Genomic DNA, 12,374 nt, shown 5'->3' on the forward strand with positions numbered 1-12,374 from the left:
TATTGCTCAAATGGTTATCTCAACTCAAGCTCCTTTGTCTTAGTGATGTCTTGTCTCTTTTTGCTGCTATCTCTTGCTCCTAAGGGTCCCTTAGGAGAAGTAAATCAGAAACAAATGATCACAGAATGATAACGAATATGAGAAGCTGAAACTGATCTCAAGAGACGAGATTGAACAACAGATGAGCAACGTATTTTTCCTATGGGTATATATGGTATATCGATATTCAGCCTGAATATATCGGGATATGACTTTTGATCCATATCACCCAGCCCTAAGTGGAATGATTTATTTTAAATCTGTTTCCAGACTCAAAGACGTCCACAACGTTTCTATCTGAAGGCCTTAGAGAGCTCTTTATATCTTGGCATAATAACACTTCAGTATCAAAGAGACCAGCAGAGGTTTAGATTAAGAAGGTTCCACCTGTCGCTCTCTATCGAGCCTCTAATCACTGGAGCTAATGTGGAACAGCTGATTCTGATCTGATGGATCTGAAGTTGAGATCAATGTTTTTATTTAAATTAGGAAAAGATCTAAAAAAAAAACATATGTCGGTTTTCTGTTTATCACCTTTATTAATAGACACAGTTCTACAGAAAATGAATCACCTTCATATAACAGTCCTGCATTAAATCCTCCTTCATGACTGTTCTAATCACTGGGTGAAAAGTGTGATTTTCGTCCCCGTAAACGCCCAGAGATCTCCCTAATTTTCGGCAGTTAATGACAATTTGCAACCCGCGAACGTCGCGTTTATCTGTGCCACAAATTGTCGTTAACGAACCATGACGCGTCAGATCTCGCTAATGGTTCTAATTAGCATATGAATGCAGCGAAACCGTGCCTGGCCAGGTCTGGCTTGAGTATCCTTACACAGTATTGGATGAAACCACAACTTTCAAACGAGTTAAATCACTCGTGATTGGTTGGCAGATCTGTCACATTGGTCACACCGGCTCATAATAAATGTAAACCTCAATAATAAGATAATTAATATATTATATATATTTATTTATTAATTTATTTATATGATATGTTATTATGCTGTATATTCATGTCATTGTTATCCTAGGCTACTACACTATTATTACCATCAAGGACATGAATAAATTTATTGAGGAAAAGAACATTTGCCAAGAACATGTTTAAGCAAAAAAAGAGCTTTATCAGAACAAACACACAACTATAAGTGAGGTGCCCACACAACATATGGGTAGCTCACAAGCAGCCCAAAAGTTACAGCTCTGTTAACTGGCTGTTTGCTGGCGGCGTTCTCTCTGGGAGGCCCGTTTTGCAGACGCCTATGGTGCGTGACTCTGTACTTCGGAGTCGCCTGTAAACGGGACTGCAGCGTGGCACAGAGTTCAGAGAGCTCCGGGCTGCGAAAGGACGGAGCTCTTACAATCCATCCAGACACCCCACCAACAACGCCGTCTTCCTCATCAGACATCAGGTCTACGGTGGCGGACTTCCAGAGTTCAACCTCGTCCTCTGCTAGCACGCTCTGTCTCGCTGTAAAAAAACAATCAATGAAGACAATCAGTACTGTGCGATGCACTGCATATGAACACAATACATCTATCAATGCACCTGAAAAATCACCAAAAAAAGTCTTACGCTCTTTCTTCTCGACCGACCCCGAGCTGAACTCTTCGCAGCCTCCGCCTGCGATGCAAATTCATGCTGGTTATATCTGAAGTTCATGCGTAGGCCCTACTGTCTCGTAGTAGGTCTTACAGGCGGCTGGAAAACAATTAAATGAGAGTGGTATGAATAAAAATCAAACGTAAGCCACAGTAACATTAAACAAGGAAGGGGGAACAGTAAATAAGTTAATAAGCATATTATTTAAGCTTAAATCTTACCCTTGCTCCGGTTCGTAGCTCATGCGATTGGTCTCTGAGTTGTGAAGACGGCGTAGCCTACTGCTTCCTGTAAATTACAAGACAGAAAAATACACTTTAATAAAGCAACTTTCACTGGTTCTGCTCACTTGTTCTTTTGCAAGGCTACTAGGCTACTCTTAGCTTTGGTTTTAGGCTAGGATACTTTTAGCTTAGCTAGCAGTCATCGAACATATTCTTACCGCAGTCAGTCTTGGGATTGTGCAGCCGTCTTCTCTTCCTAGAGTTAGTCTCTCCCGCACAGTTTTTCGACTCCAGAGCAGCCAACTTATCCTCTGTGAACAGCAACCTGGAGTTTACCGCTGAGTTGAGTTAACTGCTCATTCATCTCGGCAGCAACTCGATTAAGTTGACGAGATAATCCACTGATAGCAACCAGCAGTTTCTTCTCGTCAGTCTGCGGACTGCCTGGAAGTTGTTGATCGCGTCCAAGAGGAGTTGAAGGCGAGTTGAAGGCGAGACGCCGTCCAGCCATTGGTCAGGAAGCGACAGCCTTTATTCACCAACAACTATGACATAAACTGGACATTTATTGCTCAATTCCCTAATAGCTGTGCTAACCAGTCTCGCTGTTACTTCCGTTCACCGGCGCACTCGCTCTACCCTCGCTCTACCACCCACACATACGTTACGGTCGCACATGCACACTGTACTACCCCCTTAAAGGAGCCACGCTACTCTTATAACAATATAATGAAACAAAGTTACGCACAAGCTCCACTTTTAAGAGCAAAGAGAATGAGGACAGGCTCAGAGGCAGAAAGCAGATAAGTTGGGGGAAATATGGATAATATTTTCAGCTGAATTGAACAAAAATTGCAGCAACTGTAAATGACCGTGGAGCTAACACAACGACGTCATCACAACACAGCGGTTTTGGAAATAAAATTAGAACGCCAGTAATTTTAACTAAATTGTAATAAAGTTACACAAGACCCACAACATAAATAACAAAGAGCATAGGCTCAGGAACAGGTATAAAAAATGAGGATCCTGACCACTAGCGGAACGAATCAGAGACGGGCCGGGGGCGGGGCACATGACCGGGCCCTTTAAACCCAAATAATAAAGCTCATCATAACGTCATTTTACAACATACACATGCCCGCAACAGCGGTGCTTACTTTTTTTTTTTTTTTTTTCTGTATGTTTATTATTTCCGTATGTAACGTTGTATTGTCATATTATAGAAGAAAAAAAAAAAAACAGCGGTGCTTACATGCTTCAGCACCACGGAGAGCAACTATGTCATTTTGAAGTCCATCAAACGGACATGAAGTATAACAAACCAAGAGAACAACAAAAACATTAGGCTACATAATAATAAAACAACACAAATTCAAAGCAGTTCAGCACCACGGATAACGACCACATCATTTTGACACCCACTTTAACTATTTCAACTAATGAGAGCACAGTAGGTTATAGCCTATATCAATAGTTATAAAGTTTAGTAAAACTGGCACAGTGGCCCACATGTTCACGTACAAACACAGTTTCAATATTTAGTACTAGGCCTACTCCCCACTATTTGAAGGGCATACGACGAGCCTTGCGCTCCGCGAACTCGTCCACGATGCTCTGTATGTCCATTTTCTTTGCTCTCTCATTCTCTATGGACAACATGGCAAGTCCACTCAGTCTCTCCTGTCCCACTGTGCTCCTCAAGTGGTTTTTAATTAGTTTCAGCTTGGAGAATGAGCGCTCAGAGGTTGCAACCGTGACGGGAAGAGTCAAAAATAAAAGGAGGGCGGTGCAAACCTCACTGAATGTGGAAGTTAATGCTGGGTGGTTGACAAGGAGCATTTTTGCCAGATCCGCAACAGACTTTTGTTTTGGTATCAGGTCCCTGAAAGAGGTTCTGAAACAAAGCAACTGGCCAGGGAAGCTGGGGCCGATGTCCCGACTGTAGTGCTCACTAAGCCGCCGGGCAGCTTGGTGTAACTCCTCATCTCCTGATTGCAGCAGTGTGTTTGGGTGAATTGCCTCAAACATATTCACAGTTCCATTTAAGCTGGTGAATCTTCGGGACAGTTGCTGGATGATAATATCAAGACAAGCATTGAAAACGTTCACCCGAAAGTTGCTCTCTGCGTCAGTGAGGCGACTGTCTTCAGAAAGTTCATCAAAGTGACGCTTAACTTTTCTGGCCCTGGTTGCTTCAAACTGCGTTTGACTTCCCCATTTCGTGGCTCGAGCAAGAGTGGCAGACTTAGCCTCATCAAATTGCTCCCTAAACTCCATCAAAACACTGATGGCGTTTTGCAGAAGAGTAGATGCTTTCAGAATGTCCGCGTCCTTAGCTTGCAGCAACTGTGAGGCAGCGTTTATGCATTCAAGAATTTTGGTTTGCATGTTGACCAAAAATATGAAAGAGAATTTGCTTATGGCATTCTTGAGCGCACTTGCTTCACCACGCTCATCTTTTTTGTCACTGGTCAGGGATATTTTGACGAGGGCTTTTATGATGTCTCCATATCTGTGCCTTAACGCAAAAAGCGCATCATGTCGAGATGACCAGCGAGTGGGACAGAGGCGTTTTAATGTGACAGTTCTGCTCTCTGGCGTCATTAACTCACTGAGGAGCGCCCATCGTTTGATACTGTGACCAAAAAAGTTGTAAAGGATCTCTACAGTGTCATAGAACTGCTTCACTCCAGGGACGTTTTTAACAGAGTCGTTGAGAGCCAGGTTGAGATTATGAGCAGCGCAATGAACATAACAGGCAAGGGGCTCCTTCTCTGTTATTCTTGCCTGTACGCCTGAATACGCACCACTCATATTCGCGGCCCCATCATAGCCCTGTCCGCGGCATTTTGACAGATCTATTCCGTTTTTCTCTATAGAGCCCAGGATTTGGTTTTCAAGCTCTGACGCTGATGAGCACACAGTCGCTTCAAAACCCAAAAACACTTCATTGATCTGTATATCTGTTGCAATATCCATGTCATTCTTAACAACAGTTACGTAACGGTACACCTGGCTCAGCTGGTCTATCTTTGACACATCTTGCGTTGTGTCCATGATAATGGAATAAAACGGGGCTTCATTTATTTCATTAATAATGTCAGCTTTCACACGTTGAGATAATATGTAAATAATCTCATCTTGAATCTGGTGACTTAGGTATTTCACTGACCCTTCTGGTCGGTTGATTAGCTCTTTCAAAACAGGGTCGTAGCGAGCTAATAACTCGATTATTGACAAAAAGTTGCCAGCATTTCCCTGACCTATAACTTCCCTGTGCCCCCTGAATGCCAGGTTGCATGAAGCCAGAGTAAGAGTTACATTTACAATGCGCTCCACGACCTGTCTCCAAAACAAGGCTGCATTACGCACATTCCTCTCCATTTCGTTGTCTATTGTGTTGTTGAGTTTCCACTGCTCGTAGACTATGCATGCAGCAAGATGTATTTGCGTGGATTCATGCTTCTCAACTTTGGCAGAAAGATGTTTCCAGTCTCTTATTCCGTTTACCCATGCATTGTTGTAATACGGGGCATTTCGGTTGGCAAAAAGCCAGCAAGGCTCACAGTAACAGCTGTCTAATTTGGGGGAATAGCACATCCAGCTGCGGGGAAGTTTCATCCCAACTTTAGTAGTGGAGGTGTAATAACTTTCCGAAAAACACCGATTGTCGTTATCAGTGGGAAATGGACCTTTGGGTCTGCATGGGCCCATCTTAAGGATATATCTTTTAATGTTGGCGTCCTGGATGTTTTCAGCAAAATTGGCCCGATCAGTCGGAAAACACTCCAGAGGAGGGGTTTCATCATCCACGGTCTGCGTGCCACCTGTAGCGTGAGGAGACCTGCTGCTTTCATTTCCAGTGTCCAGCGCGGGTGAGGAGGGGGGCTGCTGGTCAAGCACCAGGTCTGGCTCTACCCTGGAGCAGCTAGCAACTGAGTCGTCCCTAACATCACCGCTATACAGCCGAGAGAGAAAGAAGGGGATTTAAACTATAGGCGGCTGGGCTACTACAATAACAACCATCAACAGTTTACAACTAACTCACACATTGTGTATGATCGTTAGAATTGCTACCTGTAAATCTGGCTCCCTGACTGTGCTGGCAATATTGGCGGGCCTGAATCGCTGCCAACAACAATGTCGGGTTCATCTCCAGGAGGACGAACAAAATATGTGTCCAGTTTTTGTAATTTGGCTTTTCCTTGCTCTTTTTTTTCCTTTTCTTTGCGCTTTAGCGCTCCACTTTTATGTTTATATGCACTGCCACTCATGTTAAAGCTATACTCTACGATCTGGAATATGGTAGTTGTCCGATCTTCACAATATGGATAGCAAAAAGAACAAAAAAAAAATTCATTCATTCTATCAACCGTAATCCTGCATAGAAATTGACCAATGGGAGCCATGAGGATGGCTCCCATCCAATCCCCTCGTCTCTCCTGCTCCTCGTCATCCAGCCTCGTCCCCTCCCGCTCCCTCTCTGTAAACTCTGAGCGGCTAGTGATTAGCTTAGCGATTTTACCCAAAATACACTTGGAGACAATATCGGCGATCCACTTGTAAATTTGCACGTCGTAAAGTGAAATGTGAGAGTGAAAATAACGCCAGTCATACAGCACAACATTTTATTTAATATTGTACCTACTACATCACTAAAGTCAGTCATGCAAAGTTTTTTGGCAACCATGACTCATCCTGACTGGGGCAACCTATATAAGCCCACATACAGGCAGCGAAGTTGATAATGATACTATGAAAGCATTGCTCTTATGAGCGAAGCACCTCCGGGCCCAAGCCGCGGGAGAGGCCCACCTTCCCCAGCAAGGAGGCGAGAGAGGGGCCCGGGCCGATCCCGCCAGGTCCCCGCTCCCGGCCCGGCCCGGCCCGGGCCCCTCCGGGACCAGGGCCGGGGGCGTACCGCCCTCCCAGCCCCCCCTGAAGCCCCGCCCCTGATCCTGACGATTTTCAAGTGCAGCGCAGCTGGCTCTGTTAGTTGTGCATATACGGTGCGTAGAAGAAGATAACTTCTTCTCCGCCATTGCATTTTTCATCTCGCGCACCCCCTAAGTAAGACCAAAGAAAAGGTCACTGTAGTCATGCCACTATGCACAGTGGTTGAGATCTAGGAGACTGATCTCTGCAGACCCCTCATTCTGATTCTAATGTTGTTTGCATGGAATGCACATTTTACCTTTGTGGCAAAGGCTGATTGAAACCAATTGTTCAAATAAATTCTGTTGTGTATCATTAGTGATGCAGTGCCTGCAATGCAAACTATTGACCCCCTCATAGCAAAGCTAGTGCGAAGCACTGCAAACTATTGTTCTTCACTACGTTTTTCTTCTTATTATTAGTGATGCAGTGCCTGCAATGCAAACCGCTAGCTAACCGCTAGCTAACCGGGATTTAACCGCGGACCCGCGGGAGTTAAACACGAATTAGCCGCGGCAGTTAGCCGTGAGCTAACGCGGAGGCTAGTGGGGTTATCCGCCGGCTAATTCGCCGCCTTGCTAGCGGGTGCTTATCACAGTAATAATGTTGAAGTTTTACAATTTAAAGGGAAGATATTTTTAAATTAAACTGTGTCAAACTGAAAAATATATTATTCCACCACATAAAGTAGGAAACATTTATGGCTTGCAACAACATTAATGACAGTATATATATAATTGGAGTAATTTAATATAATATGATGTTTTTAATTAAATAAATAATGAGCTGTTGAACACTCATAAGAGTTATATTAAGTATGTTACATAACATTATTTGACATGTCTATTTGTCTGCCTATAGTTTTCCTCCAGCTGATCCAGACAGACTGCAGTGACGTCCAACATGAGACAAAGAGCTGGACTCGCAGGACAATTTGAAGGTCTTCACTTCATCGCTGATTCCTTGTTACAGCCTGGATGTGTTAAGTTTAATATTATTGTTTTTCTAACTGTAAGACTGTGCCGTAAACTGTTAAACTATTGCTCAGGTAGGAGTAATGAGTTTTATTGTTAAAATTATTATGATTAACGATCAATTGTTACGATTTGCTCGTTCTTTGTCTGGGGATCCTAGTGAGATCCCTCCCACTCTCTTCCTTATTTGATGCTGGCTTTCAGGTGGAGCTGGGAGGGGTCTGCTGCCTGTACCTGCCCTTCAGTTTGTAGAAGGGCGTAAAGGACGACCCTTCTCAGTGTCTCTCTCTCTCAGCCAGGCCTACTGCATCCTCCTCATCCTGTTTGGTTTGTTGTACCCTGCATGACATCAAACTCACACCCATCCAGTCAGAAGGAACCAGGCCTTAAATGACTATTTGAGTTGTGCTTTTTGTTATAGCTGCTGCTCATGGTAGTAAAGACATGCTACTTAGTAAAGACATGCTAATTGCTAACATTAGTGGCTAATGCTTTACTACCAAGAGCAGCCAGCGTGCTAAGATGCATTGTAGCATCTTAGCATCATAGCATTGTAGCATCATTAAAGCATCTTAGCATCATAGCATGGTAGCATGATAGCATTGTAGCAAATTGGCATTGTAGTATCTTAGCATCATAGCATTGTAGCATCTTGGCATCGTAGCAACATAGTATCTTAGCTTTGTAGCATCTTAGTATCATAGCATCTTAGTATCTTAGCATCATAGCATTGTAGCATCTTGGCATAGTAGCATCATCATAGCATCGTAGCATCGTACTATCACAGCAATATAGCATGGTATCGCAGACTGCTGCGGCCACTGCATCACTCTCGCGATTTCCCGCAGGGGAATTGTCTAGTTAAACTTTTTTCTGTTGTGTAACATTTGCCTTTGCTAATGACATATACAGTAATCTAGCATACTTTCATTAAATAAATCAATTTAAGCTAAAATTTAAGAGACTATAATTAGGCTATACTGAGCCTGATCTATTTGTACCAGAGATTTTCTTACCTTTTAGAAAAATGTCACCTGGGGTAAAACTCCCCCTGCAACCCTGATTTGCATTTGAATTGGCCTCCCTCTCCTAGAATTAGGAGGAGGGGGGTCATGGGGGATGACCCACGTCAATTTCCGACCATTCATGGCAGTTTTTGGCATTGCCTGCAAATTGCCGTGAACTGCCATTAACCTGAACTTTCACGACAATCTACAGTGCCACATACTGACGAAAATCCCACTTTTCATGCAGTGAATGTTCAGTTGATGTTGAATCAGAGTCAGAAAGGTGGTGATTCACCTGGATGATCATTGTGGAGGATGAAGTTTGTGGTGATGATAAACTGGACTGAATTAAACACTAAAGTGTTTCTGTTATTTAGTCTAGCCCACTGACTACAATGTCAAAATAATAGGAACACGTGTCAATTCAATAGAAGTCAAAAATGAAAACACAGTTGAATGAACATCTCTGTCAGTGATTAGAAACTAAAGCTGAACACCAGAACCTTCATGAAGACTAGATTTAGAGCAGGACTGTTATATTAGAATGAATTCACTGCTGTACCTAATGAACTGGCCACTGAGTCTATGTTGTACTACTGAGGTCACAATCAGTCATGTGTTGTGTTGCTTTATCCTGAGTGGAGTTCTTAATAATCTGCTCCACTTATGTATTAATATGGGATGGCCACAAAATTAGGAACACCTCTCAATACAATATAATGTAGTACAACACTAACTTCAACTATGAGCTCAGTATTAAATACATGTTTACACATTTCTGACAGCTTAACAACAAAAACATTATGAACTTTGGAAAAGTAGAAATTATGAGAGAATGGAGTTAAAAAAATAAATGAGAACAACTGAAGATTTAAATAAACACTCACCAAGCAAAGTTACTTTTATCTTTCGATCAATCTGATGATGGATTTCTTCTTGTGTAGAAACACAGCGATAGACATCAGACTTTGTCACAGTGGCCTTGAGGATAATGTTGTATTTTCCTTCTCTTTCTGTGACTTGTGGTTCTTCAGCAGGAACTGTCTTGTTCTCACTGTCCAACCACTGAACTTTAGGTTTTGGGGAAACACCTTGAACTTTACACTCCAGTAGAGCCTGGTCCTTTGTGTCATCAAGTATTGTGACTGAAGGTTCTGGAGATGAACCTGTGAACACAGAATAAACAACAGATTGAAAACAACACTTGACATATAACAGTAAAATGTTTTGGTTCATCCTTTCTGATTCTATATATGTGGATTATAATGTGTTTAGGAGTAAAGAAAAACTCAATATATACCTGAACTGAACCTCTCAGCTTTGTTTGAACTGGATATTGGAACAGAATTTCATAAACTGAACTTTATTTCTGCTAAAAATAAGAATATTATTTTATATAACTCATAGAATAAATAATAACAATAAATGCCATATCATAGCACCACTAACATTCTGACTGATACTGGATTGATTAAAATGGAAATAAAGAACATCACTCGTATAGATGTGTAAAATATTAAGAAATATATCATTAACATTTAACCAGAAAGATGTTAATGTGTCTCCATCAGTGGTACATGGAGATGTAAAGATCATCTGATTTGAACTTAGACAGCTACACCAGTTTAGAAAACCTTTATCAATAATATATCTGGTTCATACTTTCTCAGGAAGTGACCATAAACGTGGTGAAAGTCTTGGTCAACACTGAGGAGCTGCAGCAGTCGTGTTTAAAGTTCTTCTTCCCTCCTCACAGAGGTTTTTGTCTGTATGTCCCTGACCTTCTGGAGAGGACAACACACTGAGCATTAAAGCCTCTGTGGCTCCATGATGGTTCAGACAAACACAAACAAGACTTCACTCTCCTGTCATTATCATGGATAATCCAAAACCAGACCCTGAACACTATTAACATTCAATATGAGCATGCTGGCTTTACATTTACACTAGAACTGAAAGCACCATGAACCCAGGAACTATAGAGAAACAGATCAAGAGCAGAGGCTCAAAATTAATCTGAGATGAAACTGTTGGAACTTTGGTCACTGAAGACACAAAAAGTGGTTTCATTCAGTGAGAACTCTCAGAACATAAACAGTAGAGGGTTTTGATTATTTCCAGACAAACACTGTTAGACAGGAACAACTAATGGAGCTGATATTATGGATATGAAGATGTTGTGCAGCCTGTCAATGAAGCAGGACCTGGACCATGTTAGATGTGTCATTGTGACTGTTTGATGATGATTTGACTTGAGTCCATCTGGGACACATGAACCAGTCGCTTCTGGAAATAATCAGGAGTCTTTAACTGTTTCATGGAAATACTCACCAACAAGGAGCTCAATGATGGATCTTATCGTTGGCTGATGATGATATGGAAGAATACATGTGTAACTTCCACTGTCTGTCTCCTTTGTTTTCCTGATAACTATGGAGGCATTACCAGACTGCAGTTGATCTTTAAAATGAAAGACTCGACCTTTGAACTGTGGATTTTGACCTTCATGACCGTTATTATAATGAAAGCCTGCTCTGTAGAAGAACACATTCTTCTGATCATCTGTCTCCCAGTCAAAGGTCTCAGACCTAATGTTGGTAGAGTCTAAGGAACAGGGTAAAATGACATCTTCATCTTCTTTCACTACCATCTTGATGATAGGTGGCTCTGTAAAACAAAAACATTTATTGTATTAATCAGTGTGTTCACATCCAGAGTGATCAGTCAGTAACACAGTTTACATGTTTCACCACAGTTAGACTGAAAACAATCAGTTCATCAACAGTTTAGAGAACAGTCAGATTTATATATTTAGTTCTGTTTCATGTTTGTGTGTTCAGACTTTGTTGTAACAGTATCATGTTCATCAACAGAAATGTATTCAGACAGAAATATTCAGAGATATAATTTGGGCTTCATAACATATGATACACTGTTGATTATATCCAAGGGATTGGGGAATGAAAAGAACGATTGGATAGGGTATGTGCATGAGGACTGCCCTGTGTCTGACCGATGGGGGGGATTCCTAAAGGGATTTCCTAATTCCTAAAGTTTAATAATTAAAAAAACAGTTAATAATTGGTTACACAGAACTTTATTACATTCATTTTAACACCCTATATATACCGTAATTTCCAGGCTATAAGGCGCACCCAAGCCGCTGGTGTTTTAATGTTTAATTACCGTAAGGGTTTCTTCTACCACGGAGGGGATTGTCGGGACAGAAATGACTGTTTGGAAACGCAAAGCGTCCCATTTATTTACATTTGAGAAACACAATAAATCTTTCAATCAATCAATGATCAAACTTTCACATCTTTGACATTACAAACAGCATTCGTGCAGTGCACAAATAATACAACGGTGCGCTCCTAGCGCACTTCCTGCAGTCATAGTGTCACGGGGCAGAAGTGTGGGTTTTAGCATGATTTGAATTGTTTGTTTTACTGAATTTTAATATTGCATGCTTTTACTTGTGTTGGTTTAACCATTTTATTTATTATGTTTTTAATGCATGCGTGTGGTTTTTTACTTACTTCTGCCTGTGAACACACCGCTGTGCACCTGGGAGGCTCCGCCCT

General features: G+C 41.8%; 2 protein-coding genes across 3 annotated transcripts in view; both read right to left on the reverse strand.

Annotated features, from left to right (window-relative positions):
• The window catches only part of LOC311486380 (butyrophilin subfamily 1 member A1-like), a 42,631-nt gene that overhangs the window by 24,059 nt on the left and 6,198 nt on the right, over positions 1-12,374 (reverse strand). Inside the window, exons 3-4 of the mRNA XM_084542200.1 lie at positions 11,122-11,457; positions 9,678-9,956 (exon numbers count right to left, since the gene is read on the reverse strand). Coding sequence (XP_084398326.1) covers positions 9,678-9,956; positions 11,122-11,457 — 615 coding nt within the window. The remainder of the gene's footprint in view (positions 1-9,677; positions 9,957-11,121; positions 11,458-12,374) is intronic.
• LOC311486377 (zinc finger MYM-type protein 1-like) lies at positions 1,148-6,690 on the reverse strand. Of its 2 annotated transcripts, XM_084542190.1 has the most exons (4): positions 2,090-6,690; positions 1,869-1,935; positions 1,621-1,746; positions 1,148-1,515 (listed from the first exon to the last, which is right to left on the reverse strand). In XM_084542190.1, exon 1 carries the CDS (start codon positions 5,586-5,588, stop codon positions 3,435-3,437), a length of 2,154 nt encoding a protein of 717 aa, XP_084398316.1. In that variant the 5' UTR covers positions 5,589-6,690; the 3' UTR covers positions 1,148-1,515; positions 1,621-1,746; positions 1,869-1,935; positions 2,090-3,434. The 2 variants fall into 2 exon arrangements, with proteins under 2 accessions (XP_084398316.1, XP_084398315.1); XM_084542189.1 differs by having other exon boundaries at positions 1,869-6,690.

This window comes from Chelon labrosus (genome assembly GCF_963514085.1).
Source record: "Chelon labrosus genome assembly, chromosome: 4".
Classification (NCBI taxonomy): Eukaryota; Metazoa; Chordata; class Actinopteri; order Mugiliformes; family Mugilidae; genus Chelon; species Chelon labrosus.

Bases quoted from the DNA above. Each gene is read 5' to 3' on its own strand.
- LOC311486377 (XM_084542190.1), bottom strand. From the start codon at position 5,588: ATGGGCCCATGCAGACCCAAAGGTCCATTTCCCACTGATAACGACAAT.